The 23,436-nt window shown below is 38.1% G+C and overlaps 1 protein-coding gene across 2 annotated transcripts in view; it reads left to right on the top strand.

Annotated features, from left to right (window-relative positions):
- Positions 1-23,436, top strand: part of tm9sf2 (transmembrane 9 superfamily member 2) — a 29,506-nt gene that overhangs the window by 543 nt on the left and 5,527 nt on the right. The window contains exons 2-15 of one of the 2 annotated variants that reach the window (XM_041947503.1): positions 789-856; positions 3,897-3,990; positions 5,418-5,545; positions 8,514-8,643; positions 9,350-9,474; positions 9,723-9,834; positions 11,559-11,638; positions 12,292-12,400; positions 14,619-14,751; positions 16,824-16,943; positions 21,927-21,984; positions 22,135-22,294; positions 22,549-22,700; positions 23,135-23,246. In XM_041947503.1, coding sequence (XP_041803437.1) covers positions 789-856; positions 3,897-3,990; positions 5,418-5,545; positions 8,514-8,643; positions 9,350-9,474; positions 9,723-9,834; positions 11,559-11,638; positions 12,292-12,400; positions 14,619-14,751; positions 16,824-16,943; positions 21,927-21,984; positions 22,135-22,294; positions 22,549-22,700; positions 23,135-23,246 — 1,581 coding nt within the window. Of the gene's footprint in view, positions 1-788; positions 857-3,896; positions 3,991-4,940; positions 5,019-5,417; positions 5,546-8,513; positions 8,644-9,349; positions 9,475-9,722; positions 9,835-11,558; positions 11,639-12,291; positions 12,401-14,618; positions 14,752-16,823; positions 16,944-21,926; positions 21,985-22,134; positions 22,295-22,548; positions 22,701-23,134; positions 23,247-23,436 lie in introns of those variants that run through there. The other variant, XM_041947504.1, reaches the window with a different exon arrangement.

Here is a 23,436-nt window from a genome sequence, read left to right on the forward strand (position 1 = left end):
CACTGACACTCATTATCACTACAAATTGCTTATGGTAAAATTTTGGGAGTTGTGATCTATCACTCCTTGTTATGTGACATCCTCTAAGACTGCAGTCGCCATCTGTGATAGATTTGGCTGATTTTGTCAGTTATCATGAAAGCCTCTGAAGCTGATAGTCAGCTTGTCTGACCATGCTGTGTAAACTTGGATGGATAATGTTCTGATTTATTTGCCCAAGTGTCAGATGGCATGTCCGTCACTGACTGCCATGTGTTCTATAGGCGACTTCTCCAAACCTGGTTCCAACACACTGGTTTACGCTGTGCACATCTCACAAAAGTCCTTCTAATACTCCATGATTTCTTTTTGCTCTATGCCCACCAGCCAAATTGAGCGGGAGGAGCTTGCAGTTCTGTGCAATATGAAACATCTTAGAGAACCAGTGAGCAAACAGAGGGACTGTGTCATGTACTGCATACTGTTAGAAAAAACATTACCCCCATTGACTTTTTTCATGATTTCATTTATTTTTGAGAAGAAGTTGTTTTTATTGAATACAGTTCAGTAGAAAAATACTGTAATTGGTCAGTTCAACTAAATTACAAAAAAATCCTGAACCCTGAACCCTACTTATCCAGAGTATTCTGAACATTGTTCCTGGAGAAGACACATAACAAAGTCCTTACAACTAGGTCAAAAAAGAACCAACCAACCACAAATTATTTTAACATCATGAAAACAAAAGCCTGAGTGAAGCATTCCTGCTTTCTTTCTAATATGTATCTGTCTGCTTTGTTTTCTTCAAGTCGATCATTGAGCTGTTTGTAAACAGGCTGGATTCAGTGGAGTCTGTTCTGCCTTACGAATATACTGTGTAAGTAGCACTGTACCAATGTGTCTGTGTTATTTTTTGGTGTTTTTTTTCATTTCATTCATTTTTGTCTTATTCCTTCAGGCTGCCCAACGTGCTTCTATATGTAAACATAGTACAAGAAGTAAGGAAATTTGTGTTTGGTACATTATTTCATTGTTGTAACAATGCTTCTTGTCAATAAATCTTATACCATTGGAAAGCCTGTTTATTTCCCCTTTAAATGCTGCCACATTTGTAAGGAACATGCATTTGTGGGATGAGGAGCAGAGCAGAGTATGTGGGTTGCGCCCATGAAAAATTAGCCAAATCTTCCTTATTAATGGCAAACAGCTTATTTTGCTGTTGCTATTGACTCTTGTTTTGAGATTTTGGTACCCCCAGATTCCTCACTGGAAAATGAGGCTTGTCATCATTGGAGGCAATCTCAAATAGAGCAATATCGAGATGAGATTCTGCAACCAGTGGCAATCCCATATCTCCACAGTCTGGGACTGAACTCTATCCTCCAAGATGACGCTCACCCCCACAGTGCAGGGTTTTATCAGAGACTACCTCCAGAATTTGGGAGTGGAGAGGATGGAATGGCCTACCATGAACACTTGTGGGATCATCTTGGGCGTGCTGTTTTTGCCTGAGTGACCAACACAACCACTTCGGCTGACTTGTTACAAATGCTGGTTGAAGAATGTGATGCCATCCCACAGCAGTGTGTGACCAGGCTGGTGACCAGCATGAGGGGGAGGTGCCAGGCTATTTTGGCTGTGTATGGTTCTTCCACATGCTACTGAGGCTCCTGTTTGTTCATTGAATAAATTGTAAATTGTTAAATTGCCAATATGTCTTGTTTCTTCAGACTTCAATCATCCGATTCACCAAACAACACCAAACAAAAGTCAGTAGCAGAATAAGCTGTTTGGCATTGGCAGAGAACATTTGGCAATTTTTTCATGGGCACAACCCACATACTCTCTGCTCATAAAAGGGAAACTACTTCCTTAAAAAGGGAAATAAACAGGCTTTCCAATGGTATAAAAACGTATTTTCATGAAGCATTGCTGAAATAATCTACCATACAAAAAATTCCTTTTTTTTGCGCTGTTTATTTTAGTCCAAAAACATTCAATAATTGTTATTGTTGCAGATTGAAGTTAAAGATGATTTTTAGGTAAATAGGTGGCCATTTTATCCATTAAATACAAGAAGTTGATTTTTAGGCAAAAATTCAGCAGTTTTATGCATTAAATGCAATTAAGCAACATCTGTTCTTCACAACAGTGTTTTCTTTTCATAAAAGTAGAACAATTATCTTAGTTTGTGTAAAGTTTTAAATTGAAATACATAAACAGTGTTCAAATTAAGTTTACCCTTTGAAATACTTAATTCAAACTTGATCTGATATAAATGAGATATAATAAATGCTCGTTATGAAAATTGTGCAGACTGGTTGTCAGTGAATTCATTGGCAAGCCCATGGTCCCTTTAAATAAAATGTAAAAAAAAAACAAAAAAAAAAAACACGCTACCTTCAAAGTGAGGTAAGTAATTTAAATATTAAGTTAATAACTTTTTAATTTGTGCTTTTGTGACTCAATGGCATTTGGACTCAAGAACATTCTTGCTCAGTAAGTGATGTCAAAGCAGCCCTTGGATAACAATGCAGCACCTGTTGTCTTATTTCATTCAAATGATGTCTAATGTCAGTCAGCATTCAGGGAGTTTTAACCATGTATCTGTACTAATTTACTGTATCTATCTGGTCAGAGTTCACATCAACACGACTGCTGTAATCTGTCAAAATTGGCCAAAAATTATCTTCAATTATTCTCTCTAAAAATGTGAATGTGATCGATTCATATGTATATTTTTGCACATTATGTCCGTAAGAGGAAAAGCCATTACAGAGACACATACTTTGCGTGTATTATTCCAACATAAACATCTTTTAAAATATTTACATAGCTACACATTGCAAAATAAACAAATAAAATAATGTCATATACCATGTTATTGAATTATTTGCTTGTTTCAGCTTGATTTACATCTCATTTTCAATCAGTGAAAGAGAGGTGTATACAGAGTTTCCAGTTTGTGCCGGTCCACGTGTGCTGAAAGATTTCAATGTCCCAGACAAACAGGAGAAATTCCATTCACCTATTATCTGATTATAGACCCTATTTTCACAGTTTTTTTGTGTCCAAGTTACTGGAGACAACAATTTTTCAAGTTTTCCAGTATTCAGCGAGAGCGCTGTAGCTGGCAGCCATAAAACAGGCTGCAGAGTTAATCCCCTAAGGTGTTTGCGCACTGTCAGCGTAGGTCCATTGAGTGTTAGATTTTGACACTGACGGACTCAAATAGTTATACTGTCCGACAACATTATGCTGTTATACACTGCTGTTACATTGCACTCTCCAAAGCCTCCAGACTTCATTCACAGAAACTGTAGTTTTATCGTCATAACACACATTTCATTCAAACACAACAGACATAAAATAAAACTCACCAAAACCTTTACACTGTTCTAACAATCACCATCTCTGGTTTGGCTGAAATAAACTCGTACTGAAACAATACAGGAGAGGAGTCATAAAGTGGGTGCACATCTGAGAAGCAGCAAAAACAGCATGTAGAACCAAAATATTTTTGCATCTAACTTGAATATTATTTTCAGCAGACATTGTGACTGTACAGACTTAAATATGTCAAACTTAAATAGGTTTCCCAGTAAAAAAAACTGAACAAAACAGTAATTACTGGACAATGGAAACTCTGGTTGTGTGACTCCTGTCCATCATGCAATGTATTTAGCACATCCACCATGGTGGTGCTGCTTTTTTCCCACAACTGAATATACATTTTCACAATCAGATGTATGGATGTTTTTTTTTACAATACAACTATATATTCAAACAGCCATAGACTGCTGGAATGACGATTTGGGGTTGCGGGGGAATGCAGTGTGCAATGGAGAATAGAGACATTGTGCAGTTTCATGTATTTGGCCCGAAACACTTTGAGCAGTCACCTCTTTTTCATGCAGGTTTGACTTTTGCTCGGAGAAAACAATGAAACGTCCATCTGAGAATTTGGGACAGGTTCTTTTTGGGGAGAGGATTGAACCCTCACCATATAAGGTAACACACTTCTACACACACACACACACACATACAGTGGTTCAGTGGATTTATTGATATAGACAAAATACACACAGAGGGTTGTTTTTTGCACATGCAAGCCGATGTTAGGCCAGGTGCAGAAAAGTAGATTCAATAAAGTAGAGCTGCAATTAACAACTATTTTCTTTATTGATTAATCTGACAGTTATTTTCTAGATTAATGAATTAGTTGTTTGATCTACTAAATGTTCATCTCAGATTTTGAATGTTAAAGGTGTTGTCTTTAAATATCTTGGTTTGCCAATTCAAACCCCAAAGATATTCAGTTTAATATGATATAAAACAGAGAAAAGCCAGAAATCTCCCTGTTTGAAAGGCTGAAAGTAGTGTTTTCTGCCATTTTCATGGGAAAAATTGCTTTAAAGATTAATGGCTCGACAAAATAATTGGAGATGATTTTTCTGTTGATCGACTTATCTTTGTACCTCTACAGTAAAGGAAAAAGAAGAATATTTATGTACTGGATTATAGCTCAAAGGGCAAAAGGTAAAGACATACTTTGCCACAAAATTGGTGTCATGCTGATATCATTGTCAATGCATCAAGCAAAACAATCTAGATAACAACTTTCAATGAAATCCAAGGAAGGCTGAAACTAGGCCACCTTTCTTCAGGTCGAACTGGCTGGTGAGGAGTCGAAGGTATTTAACCTCTGTGGGGTCGTGACCATGGTTGTTGAAACTACCATGTTGTGGCGAGATGTGTGAATATCAATAAGGTTGTCACATGAAGCCAACAATGAAAAGTTGTTAAATCTCCTGGGAAGGAATGAAAAGACAGTATTGAAGGTGGGAGATAATGAACAAGTAGTATGTCTCTCATTTTATTATTATTATTATTTATTCACATATGGACATAATGTAGAAATATAGATACTGGAATGGTTTGAATGTGTTTTTTTTAGATGGAATATACATAATACATTTTCTGCCCAAGTTTGACAGCCCTAGGATGAAGTGATGGGAATTTGATGGTCAAAGATCAAGGTACTGTGACCACAAAACACATTTTTTTAGCCATAACTCAAGAATTCATCCGATCATTATGACGAAATTTCACTCGAAAGTCTAGTAGGATAAAGAAATGATTTTTTTATTTTCCGGCTATTTTTCGGCACCATAACTCAGGAGCAGAAGGGGACATTGTGACCACATTTCACAATTTCCGTTACTGAATTTGAATTCACATTACTCTTGGGTGCCCACTTTGAAACTGTGGTAATTATATAGATCTTTTGTGCTGGCGGGTTGAAGATGGTTGTGAAGCATCGACCTTTAAAAATTTGTAGGTCATTTGCAGCATTGTTAATATCAGTGATAGCTGACAAACAAAAGCCAGTCGTTACAGTGCCAGGGCACATATTAACTGTGTGTATTGTCTGTCAGTTTGAATTTAAGAAACCTGCAGTGTGTCAGAAGGTGTGTACCAAAACCTACGACACCAACAACCCATCAGACAAAGCCAAACTGGACTTCCTCAAGAAAGGCATGTTACTCAACTATCAGCATCACTGGTATGTATGATTCACTGACATACATGTTTTGCAAAATAAATGAAAATGCAACCTCATGGATACTAGCTTGCAAACACATTAAAAACACACCAGAACACAACAAGGGATCTGTAAACCAAGTAGGTCTGTATAACAGAAATGATGTCAGTACATGAAAATATAATTCTGCCTTCAAGTAGAATCACTGCCATCATTTGCCCTTTTTCATGCATGTTCAGAACAGTTCAGTGTCAAGTCTTCTGAAATGTGACATGACTGTATGAGTGAACAGCGGTTATTTGGAAAATCACACCAACAATAACTCTATGATTGTCAGTGGTACTGTAGGCAGAGCTGGTGGTGGCTTACCCACGCCTCAGCATCCCTCTGATCTGTGTCTGCCCTCAAGGAGTTTTCTCATCAGATTTACCATCAGTTAGATTTGACATACACCTCTGATTTTCTTCAAATGCAATTAATTTAGAAGCAATAGCTGTTTAGTCAGGACCACTTTAAGCTGGGTATACAGTGCAGTGAAAAAGTATTTTCCCTCTTCCTGATTTATTATTTTTGTGCATATTCATCACACTTACATCTTAAAAAAAAGAAATCAGCTTTCCAAATATAGGGTTAATCACTGTTAATTCATGATTTAACAAGGGGGCAAATTACTTTTTCACAAAGGGCCAGTTAGGTTAGGGTTAGCATTTCCCCCTTAATAAATGAAATCATCATTAAAAAAACGCATTTTGTATTTACTCAGGTTATCTTTGTCCCATATTAAAATTTGTTGACAAATATGCCAATAATATTTTGTGTCCATGCAACACGTTGTGTCGCCATGGCGCTTTCAGATGCTCTGTTTGCCGCTTTGCACAAGTGCAGGGAGAAAAAGGCCCTAATTTGGGGGAATCAACTCGTAGCTCTGCTCCAACCGTGTGAGAATCTGCGGACGGCCGACCAAAATTTCCCCAGTGAGCAGAATAGATCAGGCTCAATGACAACAGAAATGCCATTGATTAAGTCAGACATAGCATAAAAGGTGGAGCTGGGGTTGAGGAGTTAAGTTTTAAATGGCTTGCAGTGGAAGCAGGCTATGACAGCTTAAATAGAGCGCCCTGTTTGAGATGTGCCAATAAGGTGTGAAGCAGAGAATCAGCTGAGCTGTCAGCAGGTGTGGGCTGGTTTGAGATCTGTTCAAGATTGCCTTTATTGTCATTGAGCATGGACAAAATTTGCATTGCAACCCTCGTGTTAGAAACAACATAATAAAAAAGATAAGAAAGATAATAAATAAAATAAAGATAATAGACTAAAATAAACATGCAGTTAAGATATGCGTAAATGCAATAAAAATCTACCAGAAATAAAAATGTACTAAAACAATAAAATATACCAACAACAGCTAAAATATACTGAAATTTATATACTGAATGCAGCTGACAATATGGGTCAGCCTGTGTGTACTTAAATGTTAAGTACACAGAAGGTGCAGGTGAAGGTGGAGGTGAAGTCTGTTGGTGGTGGTGCGGATGTTCCTGTACCGCTTTCCTGATGGAAGAGGTACAAACAGTCTGTGGCCCGGATGGCTGGGGTCTGTGGTGATGGATCTCGCCCTCTTCCTGAACCGGCCTTCATATATAGAGTCTAGGTCAGGAAGGGGGCAGGCCACGATTCCCTGTGCAGGAACATGATGTTGTCCACACGCTCCACCACTTCTCCGTCCATGAGGAGGGGGGCGTGGTCCGTCTTTCTGGACCTCCTGAAATCCACAATGACCTCCTTGGTCTTCCCTGTGTTCAGCACCAGGTTGTTGGCTGAACACCACTGGGTGAGCTGGTGTATCTCCTCTCTGTAGTGGGTCTCGTTGTTATCTGTGATGAGACCCACTACTGTAGTGTCGTCCGCAAACTTCACGACTGTCTTGGTGGGGTGGATGGCAGCACAGTCGTGAGTGAACAGGGTAAAGAGGGCTGGGCTGAGCACACAACCAGAGGGGATGATGTTGCGTTCCCTGTTCTCACCACCTGAGGCCTGTTGGTGAGAAAGTCTCTGATCCAGTGGCACAGAGACGCAGGCAGACCCACTGCGTGTAGCTTCAGCGCCAGCTTATCTGGGATGATGGTGTTGAACACCCGACGTAGGTGTTGGGCTGCTGCAGGTGTGTCAGGGCTGTGTGCAGGGTGATGGAGACAGCATCCTCTATGGACCGATTCCCTCTGTAGGCGAACTGAAGGCTGTCTAGGTCCGAGGGAATGAAGTCTCTGATGTACATGAGAATAATCCGCTCAAAACACTTCATGATTACCGGGGTCAGAGCAACAGGCCGGTAGTCATTCAGGCAGGTGATGGATGTCTTCTTCGGTACCGGAATGATGGTGGAGGACTTGAGGCACTGAGGAACCGTAGACAGCTGCAGGGACAGATTGAAAATGTCCAGGAACACTCCTGCTAGCTGGTCAGTGCATGTCCTCAAAGTCTTGCCTGACACCTTATCCGGTCCTGTAGCTCTGCGGGTGTTGATCCTTCTGAACGTCTGTCTAAAAAGAATACATGTCTAAAATTGGTAAAATGATTATTCTAATGAATTATCTCAAGAAAGAACAAGTCAACAAGAATGAATCTGACCAGACATTGAATGTCAGCTTTTAATACTTGGAAGTTAGGGTTAGGGTTTTTGATGTTCTTGGTGCTACAGATGCATTTCAGTCAGTACCTAAAAGTTCTAAGGGTCAATACTCAGCTATTTCTCTTTTTCATGGTTTCTAATATACTAACTAAAAACTATGCTTAAATTTGTACACAATTTTGAGAGAAAATTTACTCAAAAATGTGACAGTGGGCAGAAAATGATTATTATTTTGAATAATCAGACTATTTTAATGCTGTACCATCACAAGCTATTGTTTTTTTTTGTGTGTGTGTGTGTGTGTGTGTGTGTGTGTGTGTGTGTGTGTGTGTGTGTGTGTGTGTGTGTGTGTGTGTGTAGGATTGTAGATAACATGCCAGTAACCTGGTGCTATGATGTTGAAGATGGACAAAAGTTTTGTAATCCTGGTTTCCCTATTGGCTGCTACGTCACAGAAGCAGGCCGACACAAGGACGCATGCGTGGTCAATGTGAGTGGTTCACACATGGACAAAAACAAAGCCCTCTTGAACAGAATAATTTAAATGTTCACAAAACTTTCTGTATGAGTATCTCCACCTACACATAATTAAAGATAATACATGATAGTTCTGGCTTCATGATTCCTTACACATAAAAATTCCCATCAGTCCTACACAATTAGGTGTACAGTTTTTAAACTGAAAAAGACAAAAGAATACTAATCAGATCTTAATCGCTTTATAATTAAACATGTTAACCAAAGGCTATTCATTTGTGGGATTCAATACTGTATAGAAGAATGATCATGAGCTCTGTGAGCTCTGATACTTCAATGCCAGTGACGCGTTGACACATTTCTCAGCCACTGACGACTGTCATATCAGGGTTTTAAGTTGCACTAAGGATTTCTTTAAAATCATTACCTACCTAGCTACTGTGCATAATTTTTTGTTTTTAAAGAAAAAGAAAAAAGAAAGATAGAATTAATCTGATGCAATTAGGTGTTTGTGGGTCAGGTTTGTTTAGGGGTAGAAATGTGGTCAGCTACATGCATCACTGTCTGCCACCGTTGTTTTTCCTTTATTTTTTTTTAGTACTAGCAGTTGTCTGAGTGCTTAGAGTTTGAATGTTTTATATCCTACACATAGCCATAACTGTAACACATTATTATCCCATCTATGCTTTGAATTTTTGTGTCTTGGTTTTGTTTTGCAGTCTAACTTTAATGAAAAGGATGCTTTTTACATCTTTAACCACGTGGACATTACTATCCATTACCACATTGTTGAACATGAACAACTCGGAGCACGATTGGTTGCTGCCAAGATTGAACCCAAAAGGTAACAAATGACAGTTTTGGCTGGTGTGGAGCATTTTATGTTCGGGTCAACTGTAGATTTTTTTTTTGCAGGAGTGCTGGTCCTTTGCCCTGGTATGAAAACCATGTATTCCACTAATTGGTGAAATTGTGTGATGTTATTTAGTATTCTCATAGGTTCTGCCTGAATTATAATCGTATCTTTATATGCAGATTACATGTTGGTGGACTTCCAAAATCTATTTCCATTGTATCTCTTTCTCTATCCAGCTATGAAAACCCTAATGATGACAGCCCTGATTGTTCCGGAGGGCCAAGGTTCCTAAAAAACAAACACACAGGAGTGTTCAAGATCCCATACACTTACTCTGTCAACTTTGTGGTTAGTACAATAATATCATCTTGGTGGTTTTAATGCTGCCCATGTTTTGTGAGGCTCTAAAGGAGACCTAGGCTAGAGACTGACTTTTTGTTTTTGTGTGGACTGAAATGTTTTTTCTCTGGGGCTTTGAAAACCCACTGCCTCTAAAACTGTTCTGCATTTTCATTCAGTACAAATTTGCATCATGTTGTTCCCCAGAAAACTGTGGAGTGGAGGTGGAAGTAATGTTCACATTCAGGTCTCTATTTTCATGATCATATGTTATAGTTGGGCACGACAAAAGCTATGACATGCACTTTTAACACAGGGCTCTCACCGTCATGGCATGTGAATCCTTTGGAGAGTTTTTCTCAGAGGACGAACAGAGTTTCAAATGTGACTACAGCAGCTCTAATTTACGTCCAGGAGCAGATTTTTTTTTGCTATTTATGTTTCTGGGCATGTTGAGGATCAAAGTAGTAGTATTAAAGTTTATTTTAGTTAGATTTTACTGTTTTACTTGAAAAATATTTGCGGACAATCTGGGAATGAATAGTTGCCTATTCAGTTCTCTATCTTCATTGCACCATAGCCTTGATATTCCGCAAATAAAATAGATATGTTTTTGAAATAACACTTTGTTGTTTCTGGAAGTACCACTATGAAATTTAACCCAAACAATACTGATCACATCATGTTTGTCATCACAGCTACCCATCGGCCTGTATTGTGATTAATGGCTAAGCTCCAGGCAGTACTTTGACCAGACTTGTTAAAAAGATGAGATGCAGCTGGTTCCCTGGATACCTGAAGGTTTTGATTGGAGACAACAGGAAATAATTTGTAGGACATGCTGGTCTTGAATAACTTATTATAGTGGAGTTTTTGCTGGCCTTTGATTTTTAATCACACTGTGTATTCAACTGCAGTAGAAACTGGAGAATAATTTATCAGAACTGACAAGTTTCATGTGCACAGAGGTTTCTGAGATGAATTTGAACAGCCTGGTGCTGGTTGCACAAAATGTTAATACCACATCTGCCGTTGGTAAGCATGTCTTCACAATTCACGATCACTACAATTAGAGACGATTAGAATGTCTACAGATATGTATTCGCTACCTTCAGATGGCTCAGATGGCCCTCAATACAGGCTACTTGTAAGAACAGAACTGAAAATAGAAAATGAGCAAAACATGAATAAAGGGGTTTGTGTGGGTGTGCCCTCATCAAATGAAGTCACCAAAATATTGCAGAACATAGGTGCACTTCATTCTAGACCTGCGCTGAGCACAAGATGCACTCATCCTTGGCACCAAGATTGCAGTGCTCTTCTTCTCACACTGGGGTGCACAACAAGTAACCAAGATACCAAGCTGGCACTTCAAGGAAATAACCTCAGTGAGGCCTGGGGAAATACCAGTACAGCAGTACGGAGCAGCATTGTGTGCCATGCGCCCGCACCACAGTATAGCCCTAAGGTTTGAATTCTGTTGAGGCAGGCCACCTTTGATACAAACAACTGCAGGAATGTGACTGCTCTGTTCTTAAAGCATCTTTTCAGCATATCACAATGATTGATTTTAACTGCATTCTGTGATCTAGGTAAATATGTGAAATACAGTAGTTTTATACCAATCACCCAGCCCTCCCCACCAAATTGATGAAACATATTGATTTATTATGATAAAGGAATGTAGCTGAACACAGAACTGTTTGTGTATGTGTGTCTCTGTCTGTGTGTAGGAAGACAAGAATATTCGCTGGGCATCTAGATGGGACTACATCCTGGAGTCAATGCCTCACACCAACATCCAGTGGTTCAGGTAAGACTCAAACACAAACACACTGCCTTATGGTGATATGACATAAATTTAGTGCCAAATTATGAATGAAAAAATATTTTCAAGATGAACTAATTGTGGATTTGAAGGTTAAGCTCATGTTCAAAAATGCTCTGTCGCTGACGTTTGGAAGCTCAATAACAGCAAAGGTTGACTCAAAGTCAAGTGGTAATCAGATTGCAAGTCAAAGTTTGAGAGTATGCAGGGGCAGATTTGTAACTACTGACCCCAGAGCCAAGATTTAAGTGAGCAATAAGTGCCTTCTTTGCTAGACCTTGTAAGATGCATAATCTCATCTGAGCAGTTTTTTATGTTGCATACACACTTTAGGTGATGGCAGCGCGAACTCCACTGGATTTTAATCAGCACTAGTGTATGAAGTGACTGTCAGGTGATTCTGCCTGTCTTCCTTCTACTCTAGTTCTACAAAAAATGTTGTTTCAATAAAGAAGTATAGCAATAATTAGCCTTTTTCCCACATAAATTCAGTCTCATTCAGGGGCAGTTTTCAGTAACAGCGGGTTGACCCATGTCACCTGAGACAGTCCACAGTGATACAAGATTAATAAACATGTAAGTAATGAGCCTATACAGTCATACAGTGATAACTAATCCTTGCTGTTTTTTCTCCCCAGCATAATGAACTCATTGGTGATTGTGTTGTTCTTGTCTGGAATGGTAGCCATGATCATGCTTCGGACTCTGCATAAAGACATCGCCAGATACAATCAGATGGACTCTGTAGTAAGTACCTGTCTCTGTTGCTGATAGAACACTTTTGAGCTTAGATAAGCTGTGGTCAGAAAATTGTGCAGTTACAATGATGATTTGCCAACTTAATTGTAACTGTACTAGTGCAGTGCTCGTTGAAAACGTGCCTAATATTTTGGCCTTTGGTTTTGCTGTCTGCAGCTCTCTCAATATCATTGACCTGCTGGGCCAAAGAGCCCCTGCAGTTCTAGACAGAGCAGTTCCAGGCCCCACGTACACATGTCCTACCAGTTTTTTTTTAACCTTCTTTAAACTTTATTAACAACACAGTAATGTAACAATATGCCACGGTTTTAGACAGTTTTTCGAGGTGTTCCCAAAAACGTGAGCCACATGATAATAATTATTGTTATTTCTGCTTCTTTGTTAAATTCCATTTTATTCACTGAATATAGGCCAAAGCTCACATGAAAAGGAAAATGGACAATTGTTTTATGTATTAACAACGTTAAGTTATCCACAGTGTAAGGTTGTCGAGACATTAACGTTAAAAGTCAAATTATCTGACATCTTGTTCGGTATAACCAGAGCAGTTGAGAGAGAGAGGGTTAAAGTTGTTAACTGTAAGATTTCAGTCCTGGTTGATTTGGCAACACCTGTAGTTACTGGTGGTAACAGCAAGTGTGGTTTAATACACATGTCACACAATTCTTGTGGCAACAAAACAAACTATTGTTGTTGTCTTACTAAAGAAGTCATGCAATTACTGGTCTTTTTCCAACATCCTGTAAGCAACCTTGGTCTGATTTTATGCTGCACACGGCATGAGTCTGCAAACGGCAGGGCACAGTGAAAGGACACGGTCACATTGCAGAGAAGTTGGAGGTGTGCAGTCTGCACATTGCTGTGAGATGAAAAATGCTCTTTGTTCCAATACCCCCTGCAATAATTCAAACTGATCCGCTGTCAAAAATTATGAAAAAAGACTGTTGTCTTGTTTTGTTGATGCATTTTTGATGAATGATGAAGGTCAGTGTCAATGTCACTAACTAACACATTGCATTTTCTATGTCTACTTCATCATAAAAATCAACTCACGTTTCAGTGCTTTAAATGCTTTTAATGTGAAGCTGCAGCAGAAGGAAATGTTTGGATTGTATTAGCAGTAACCTAATACAGCATTTTTTCCAGGAATGTTGCCATACACACCTGGTTCGTAATATTGCATATAGAAATACTGTAATACTTTCAGCAGTGGGCCATAGGCTCAATCACCACTGTGCTACTTCATTTGGCAATAGAAAGGCTAGAGACTGAACTTCAACCCAGAAATTAAAAATACTTTCTTTTCTTCTTTGCTGATTGTTTTGGTGTGAGTTGCAGAGCTCTGGAGATGTTGGCTCAAGAAATGTCTGCCTTCTCTTAAATATAATAGAACTAGATGGATTGTGTTGCTCAAAGCAGCAAAAAAATACATTTGAAAAATTCACCAGCAATGTCTTTTTCCAGAAAACATGATCCACTTACTCAAGAAAATCAACACACCTTGTTGTACAAACTGTTTTCTTTCTACTGAGCTCACTGTGCAGAAGGAAAACATTCATCTACTCATGGACAGGAGTCTCATGCTCAGATGCAAACTTTGATGGCAAGTGGCATCTAGTTCCATTATATTCGAAAGAAGGCAGACATCTCTACAGCCAATATCAACACAATCAGAGTCTCTTGTAGTTGGTAGTGTCCTGCATTTTCTTCCACACAACTCATATACAGCAGAACTCTGCAACTCACACCTAAGCTTAATCTAGATGGATCGATTGCACTACAGGTAAAAGAAAAAAAAAGATTTTGAAGTGTACTGAGATTGTTGCTTTAATCCTATCCCTTTCTCTACATGGCTCTGGGTAAAGTAGTCACTGACTGTGGTTTAAAACTTGGGCATGTAGGGTGATTCATGTTTCTCTTGTTAGAGCTGCTCATCCAGACTACTTCACACTTGACACTGCACCTTCTTGGGTCCTCAGCAATACACCCAACAAGTGTTAAGTGGATTGGAAGAACAGTTGTCAAGAATATTGAGGGATGGGCTGACAGACAGAGACTCCTCATTTAGTCAAATTTACCATCACATGAAATGTAATCATACAAGGCAATCATGGCACTACTCTAGCATGTGACAGTTGCATCTTGCAGACTTTAAGAATAAGCTGTGTTGTTGTCATCATATGTGTTCTTCTATTTTGCTCTCCAGGAGGATGCCCAAGAGGAGTTTGGGTGGAAGTTGGTCCATGGAGATGTTTTCCGACCTCCCAGAAAGGGAATGCTGTTGTCGGTTTTCCTTGGCTCTGGAACCCAGATCTTCATTATGACCTTTGTTACCCTTTGTATGTTGTTGATTTCTTCCTGATTGTTTAGTACAATGAAAAACAATCATAGATGCGAAAGTAGTACCAACTAATGGCGACAGTGCTTGGTAGGTTTTGGTGTTTAATTATTTGCTTTTTACAAACCATCAGCTTTTGTGTTTTTCTTTTGTCCACTCTTCAGTCATATCTACTCAATAATTAATGATCCGTGACTCTTTATCTTGCCTGAATAATTAAAAAGTAAAAAAATACAAGACATAGAACATCTCATTGCATCGAGTAATTGAGAATAATCAATTATTCATGCTATTAAAAAAGTTTAAAAAAATGCAAATTTACCTGCCTGCCTCACTTTAGGACAGCTCTTGAAGCATCTATGTTATACATAACATAATTTGTATTGGTTATATAAATTATTCAGTTCAAGTTCAATCACTGAAATCTGGGGACTCTCCTTATACCCAGACATTGAAGTCCAGTAGGGCAAGTGGCATAATAGCGCAGGGGGAAAATTGGCATTTGCCCTTGTAGTCAGTAGACATGTTGGGTCGTCAGCCACTCATGTTTGTAGTGCTTTATTGTGCCTTGCAGGTACTTGAAAAAGTGCTTGCACACTTGGTTATTTATGCTCTTTTCTAGCCTTGCACCTACAGGATTTGTATAACTGCTCTCCATGCAGGTACTTCACAGTAACTACTGATGCCTTTCAATGAAGAGCTCTATCTCTTCTTCTGACCCATAAATACCATAATAACATAAACAACTATTGCCTGGTCTACTAACATTAATATAAAATGATATTGTATCCATAATTCAGTAACATGGGTACACAGTAACATGGTACTAAGAGCAATAAATGGGCATTTTTAACATGTGAAATGCAAATTTCATATGAGAAAATGTTTTATTTTAACGTGATTACTTTGATTGTCTGTAGATAGTTTGCGCAGACATTTTTCCTGTTTGCTCCAATCACAAACATCTGTGTTAAATACTGTAAATCAGCATCTTATTGACATCGTAGTGGAAATGACAGGAAGCTGCAGTGCATGGTGAATAATCTGCATTACTGAGTGACCATTATTGATGAGTCACACATTGATGCCAAGGGAAAATCAATGAGGGGATGTTGAAAGACTAATGCAATGCAGCTAGTGTCTCTCTTACAAAGTTTGTCCACTCAGTGCATTCTTGGTCACAATCCATCAATGAGTAAATGGTAAATGTGAAGTGTGGATTCTGAGAACAGTGGCAAAATGTGCATTTTAGAAAACCCAACAAAACTAAAATCATCGCATTTTAGAAAACATTAACACATTAAAAAACAACATTTCAGACAACATATCAAAACTTAAGACACATTTTAGAAAACACAAAACAATAACATTTTAGAAGGCAACAAAACCGAAAACAGCATTTTAGAAAACATTAACACATTAAAAAACACAGCATTTTGAAAACGCAACAAAACTAAAAATGTGACTTAGGAAAGACATTAACAACTAGAAAACAACATTTCAGACAAAATATTGACACATTAGAAAACAAAAACAAAAGCACAATATTTAAGAAAGCACTGTAGTGCCATAAATAAAATGAAAGAATAATTAAAATATGTTTTTTTTTATTTCTGAAATTATTTTACATTTTTAATTCAGTTAAATCTGATTGTTTTACAATTTTTTGCAAGTATGATCAGTGTCAGTCTGATAACAAAATACATTGTTTTTAATCTTTTTATTATTACAACATAAACATGAGTTTAAAAATCACACTCTATCACATCATGTTGATCAATTATAATTCAAAATGCGTCATTCTTGGCAACACACATTGAAAATACCACAATGCTCACAGCCATTGTTCCCAGTTTTTAGTGGGGAGGTTTGGCTGAAACTGGTTTGTTAGTTGTGTTTTGCCCTTTGGGCCCACAGTAAAATTGCAATAGTGGTCAATATATCAGAATCAGTCTTAACCATGAATGTTGGTACCATCCTAAAAAATCCAGGATCAGTGGTGCTCTATATCTGCCTTACTTTTCCTGACTTCAACTGTTTAATGTGTAACAGAGTAATCTCTGCCCTTTCCAGTCTTTGCCTGTCTTGGATTCCTCTCTCCGGCGAACCGTGGGGCTTTGATGACGTGCGCTGTTGTTCTCTGGGTTCTTCTCGGAACTCCGGCTGGATATGTGGCTGCTCGCCTCTACAAATGTAAGTAAGAAAGAAAACAGGAAAGGGTTTTATGATGAAAGGAGAAAAAGAAGAAAAATTCAACGTTGGGCTGCGGCTACAAATTGTTGGACCGGAATTTTGCTTATTCGTTTACATGATAACCTTATTTTTTCATTAATTGCAAGAATGACATTTAGGGGAGATTTATTCATTTATTTTTCATGCCACAGCTGTCCTTGCATCATGTCACTGCATTCTCTTTTTTAAAACTAATGAGACCGTGGAGCTGTCCATGTGCCTGACTATTTATGGCAAAATAAGGCTCATTGTGCTGAATCGTGAGATTCTGCAAGATAGTAAGTGAATAGTCAGATGATAGTGAGTTGCTATTGTCAGAAAGAGACATTGAGTTGTATTGATTGTTTGGTCTGACTGATTTCGGTGCAATTTTTAATCAATTTTATTTATATAGTGGCATGCAAAATTTACATTAGTGCGAATAGTTAAGTGAGTAGAAGATGCGCTGATCACCAAAGGTCATTAAGTTAAAGATGAAACATCCTCTTCAAGATTAGTGCATTGCATCAGAAGTTTGCAAAGAAACATCTAAACAAGCAATGAGCAAAGGAACACCACTATCAAGCACAGGGGTGGATCAATCATGCTTTGGGCTTGTCTTGCAGCCAGTGGCATGGGGAACATTTTACTGGTAGAGAGAAGAATGGATGCAGTTACGTACCCGCAAATTCTGGAAGCAAGCCTCACACCGTCTTTAAAAGATACTGAAGATGGCCCACTCTCCATCACCTGATCTGTTAAAGCAATTGAAAGTGAAGTTAATCTCTTATCTACAAGATATGCTAAGACATAAGACATATGAATATGGTGATAAGACGGGGAAGGTTTACCAGCTACGTCATAAGAATGCAGATCAGTCTATATAACTTATAGACCTCTGAGAGATCAATCAATGTTTCCATACATATTATTCAAAGCTTTATACCTCGAATCCAATAATGATGAGTCTTTGATTCATTGTTTCTCAGAAGAAACAATGAGACAAGCGGTCATATCATTATTTCCATAAAAAAGATACAGCCCCCCTAGAATGCCGCTCATTTTGACCTATTTCCTTATTGAACTTATTAAACTGCTTGCTAAAATGTTAGCCCGCTGTTTAGAAACAGTTTTACCCACCATAGTTTCTGACGATGAGATTGGATTTATTCAAAATTGTTATTCCTTTTTTAATATACGTGGATTACTAAATATCCTTTACAATCCCACTCCGCCTGACATTCCTGAGGTACTTTTATCACTCGATGCTGAGAAAGTGTTGGATCAGGTGGAGTGGGAATGTCTTTTCTATACCCTAAAAAGATTTGGATTTGGCATAAGGTTTACATCATGGATTCAGGTTATCTATTCATTCCCTCTTGCAGCAATTTGCACGAATAATCTTCTTGTCACTATGTCCTGGGACCAGACAAGACTGCCCTTTGTCCCCACTCCTATTTGCCTGGCAGTCAAACCATTAGTATTTGTGCCATGTGATGACATTTCAATTAAAGGTATATGGAGGTGTATCCCTCTATGCAGATGATATGCTCTTGTACTTATCTGACCCGTTAAACTGACTGCCACAAACCTTACTAGATACATTTGGAAATTATCAGGTTACAAAATAAACACACAAAAAATTGAAATTATGCCTATCAACCCTGCAGCCAGAGTTTACTTATTTGGCTGTAAATGTAGTACTTTAAAATAAGTAAAAAATTAATTTAAATATTTGGGAATCTGGATCACTCATGATATTAAACACCTTTACACGGCTAACTTACCCTCACTTATAGATTCTCTTCTCCTCTTTACATGCTTTGCTTTTCTCACCCCTTGAATCTATATCCAGTTACTCTATTAACTCAGTGGTTAAGCATTCTTTGCAGGTCTGGACAGAGTTCAGTTCAAGCTTTGTCACTTAATAATTTATCAATCAATGACCCTATAGCAAGAAACAAAGTGTTTAAACCCTCTGTTCCAGATGGCTCCTTCAATACCTTGACTAAGAATGGATTAAGCATACATTAAATTACTGATACCTGTTGATGATAATTTTGCATCATTTGAGCAGCTGAGATTAAAATTTAAAATCCCTAATACTCACTTCTTCAAATATTTGCAACTTTGCAGCTTTGTGTCTTCACACTCCTCCAGCTCCCTCCTTAAATCTATTTTAAAGCTAAATTCCAACCCTAAATAAATTATAAGTAAAATTTACACTCTACTCAACTCTTCTGGTCAGAAAAATGGGCCATGAACATGTACAGATGGAGTCGGAAGACGGGAGAGAGGAGCTCAGTGTATCTTGGGAAGTCCCAGTCGAAGCCTATAGCAGCATAACAAGGGGCTGGTCAAAGACAAGCCTAAGCCAGCCATCTGCCCCCTTGACTGAGACTTCAAGATGGTTCCACAGGGGAGCAGTTTGATAGCTGGAGGCTCGGTTCCAATTCTACATTTAGATTTAGATAAGCCTACATTCTGGGAACATTGTGTTCTAGTTGATTTATAGGGTACACTGAGCTCTTTAATCTGTGATGGTGCCTTACCATTTTGGGCTTTGTAGGTAAGGAGAGGCATTGTACAGTGAGCCAGTGCAGAGAGGCTAATATGGAACAAATATTATCAGCTGGGGTGTCTTAAGATACTTATTGGAGCAGCCTGATAATAAGAAAATAATCCAGCCTGGAAGTTAGTTAGTTAGGTTGATGTTAGTTGGTGAAGGTCAGTGGGAGAAAAGCAGTTTAAATATATATATATATATATATATATATATATATATATATATATATATTTAAACTGCTTCAGGTTTAACAGCTGTTTCTAAGGTTCCTGTGTTTAAAGATCAATCAGTACCACTTTAGGGCATGAGTTGATACATTTTGTCTGTAGTAATTAGAATTTTATTTTTAAAAATCGGAATACATAGCTCAATAGAGAGTAGAGTAGTGCTGAAAAGAAACCTGAGGTTGTATTTATTTTCCTCTATCAGTAGTGAGTAATGGGCAGTACTTAGGGCAGGCATGTCCAAACTCATTCCATAAAGGGCCGTGTGGCTGCAGGTTTTCGTTCCAACCAAGGAGGAGCACACCAGGCCAACCAATCAACATCAAGGGATCCTTTAGTTATCAGCTGAAAAGTGAGATCAGCTGATTAAATGAGTCCAGCCTGGTGCGCTCCTCCTTGGTTGGAACGAAAACCTGCAGCCACATGGCCCTTTATGGAATAGTTTGGACATGGCTGACTTAGGGCCTTCATATATGCTTTATGACAATCTTGCCATGCTAGATCAATAGCAAGGTCGAGAGTGTGGTTAAAAGTAAGTGGTGAGAAGCAAATCAAATCTAATAATGAGATATACACATTCCTAACATTAGTCATCATAGCAATAATTACTTTGTCCTAATTAAGGTCTAAACTTCATGAAAACTCAGAATTCAGATAAATATTTAGATTACGGACTAGGAGTGCGGAACAGTATAGCAAATAAAATTGGTCGTAGTGTTTTCCAGATTTTATGTGAAAGACTAAGAACAGGCTTTCAAATTAGTTAGTTTAGGTCTGGAATTGATTAATAAGTTGATTAATTGCTTTTGTCTTACAAAGCACTTGTGTTGAAAAATTCTGTCTTAATAATAATTGTATTAATAATGTCAAACTCTCATTTATACTATTTACTGAATGTACAGACAGTTTAATTTTTTATTTCACACACATTTTTTATTTTATATTATCCCAATAACCGGCAAACTGAAAATACATCATAAATATAAACTAATAAATATTGTAAATAATGTAAAATGATATTTTGTCTGACATGACTTACTGTCTGTTTTCAAATGAGGCAGTGGGGAATATGGCTACTCTTCATCTTGATAATTTTTTGTGCTCTTCAACATGCAGACTGGCTCCATGACTGTGTTGTGAGGGATGCAGCACATGACTAAAATCTGCCATACCATACTAGGGGGACAATGCACCAGTGCATCTAAATCTGCTTTTTAGAATGCCAAAAGTGCAGTCAATTACTGCTTGTTTTGATGTGTGCCGGGTTGTAAGCTGCTTCCTTTTCATTTGTTGGATTGCGCTCCAGAGTCATCGTCCATGATTGCAAGAGAGAGGATGGACATCAGAGAAGAAGTAGTGAAAGCATTGTGTAGAGCTAGAATATTTTCACATCTAACACAAAAAGTAGACTGGAGAGACTTAAATATGTTGGACTTCAGCAAAAAAAAAAATAAAAAATAAAAAAGAGTTATTACTGGACAACAAAAACTGGCTTTTTTGACTCTTGTCCATCATGCAATGTTTACAGTGCAGCTGCCATGCTATGGCCAATATTAATTTTCACAATTGAATGTATGGGTTTTTTTTTTTACAATTTAAACATATATTCGAACTTAGAATATTTGTTGACAGCCCCAATAGGATTTTTTTTTGTCGATATTACAGCACAAACGTTTTCTTAAAGCACCTTTCTTACCCAGCAGCCGGAGGTTGTCATCCATGTTTTGCTCCATGTGACAACATTCTGAAGAGACTGCTGTTCCTAAAAATATAGCTGTCATCCACGGTCATACACTGTCATACAACTCTCCCAGGTGTTAATAATTTTCACTGTGTGTGTGGCTGTTAGTGCTGGTGTTTGTGAATTGGACTGTTTTTTCAATGGGGTCATTTGCATAGAAAGGGGCCAAATTTTCACCAAACATATGCATATTACCTCATTTAAGTTAATGCAGATAGCACCAGAGCACTGAGACTCAATTTGCTTGGTAACACATTTCGATACATGTCAACCTTTGCAGGTGCTTTAAGAATTACGTAGTTTATTTTTGTCTTATTTGTGCAAATGAAGCTGCACAGTCCTTTCGTGAATTTGCTAATAACATAACAGCTTTCCATTTTGATTTGATTTCTAAAAATCCTTTTCTTTTGTTTTTGTGTTTGGTTAATTGTCAGCTTTTGGAGGAGAAAAGTGGAAAACCAATGTTCTGCTGACAGCCTTCCTTTGTCCTGGGTAAGACTGTTTTGGCCGGCTCAAACACTGAACATAATAATGGACACAACACCAGGGTAGAAGCTTACTGCATGATGAAGACACAACCACTTGATCACACTCTCTCACTCATTAAGTCCTTCATCTAACACCCTCTCTGTCTCTGCTCAGGGTGGTATTTGCAGATTTCTTTGTGATGAACTTGATCCTGTGGGGTGAAGGGTCTTCAGCATCCATGCCATTTGGGACCCTGGTAGCCATATTAGCACTTTGGTTCTGTATCTCAGTGCCACTTACCTTCATAGGAGCATACTTTGGCTTCAAGAAGGCAGTAAGTAAATATAAACCTACATACCACATACTGTACATCCATTCATACCTACTACACTCCATAATTGTTGGCATACATTTAATGCCAGTGGTGGATATAGAAAGCGTAAACTGTCACGTCAACATTGTCAGTCAAGTACAGTAAGTACTCAAGTAACTAAAGAACCGAATGTGAAAAACAAAAAACTTGTATCTCTTTCTCTCTCTCTCTCTATCCCTCTCTCCCTCCCACTCTGTTGTGACTGATTGTTTAAGGGTATTGAACACCCAGTGCGGACCAATCAGATTCCTCGTCAAATCCCGGAGCAGTCATTCTACACAAAGCCATTCCCTGGTATCATCATGGGAGGAATTCTGCCGTTTGGGTGTATATTTATTCAGCTGTTCTTCATACTGAACTCCATCTGGTGAGAATGAAGAAAAAGGTTTGGCTGTAATTATTCATAGAGAGTTAGAATGCACCTTGTGAGATCAGTTTTTGCTACTAGAATTAAGTATGGAAAAAAGCACAATTCTGCCACTCCATGCCCTGTTACTCACCTAATCCAAAATTGTGATAGTTTAAGATGAATTTAGTGTACTTGTTGGTGTTTTAAATTAACAGTAGTTATTTTTACATTGCATTGTTATTATTATTACAGAAATTAGCTGACTTTTCAACTGTGAGATGAAATCAACCTATAAATTGTCTAATTTTGGCAGAATGACAGACAAACAACACGTCACAAGGTTGAATTCTGTTATTGTATTTCCTAAATATGGTGGCAAACGGATGCTTTTTATATATTGTATTTGCTGTAGTCCATTTAAGAAGACAGAAATGTCTCTTCCCGTCATCCAGGTCCCATCAGATGTACTACATGTTTGGCTTCCTTTTCCTTGTCTTTATTATCCTGGTGATCACCTGCTCCGAGGCGACCATCCTGCTCTGCTACTTCCACTTATGTGCTGAGGTGAATAGTATGATATATATACAATAACTTGAGATATTATCATCTTTATGTTTTATACTGATAATTTTGTATTAAAGTTGTTAAAAATAGTTATTTTGTCCCAGTATTCAGTATTCAATAGTAAATTTTAGCAGTTTTATGTATAAACTTACTGTTACCATTAATTATATCATTCCACTATTATTTTCCC

The sequence above is a fragment of the Chelmon rostratus genome, chromosome 11 (assembly GCF_017976325.1).
Source record: "Chelmon rostratus isolate fCheRos1 chromosome 11, fCheRos1.pri, whole genome shotgun sequence".
NCBI lineage: Eukaryota > Metazoa > Chordata > Actinopteri > Chaetodontiformes > Chaetodontidae > Chelmon > Chelmon rostratus.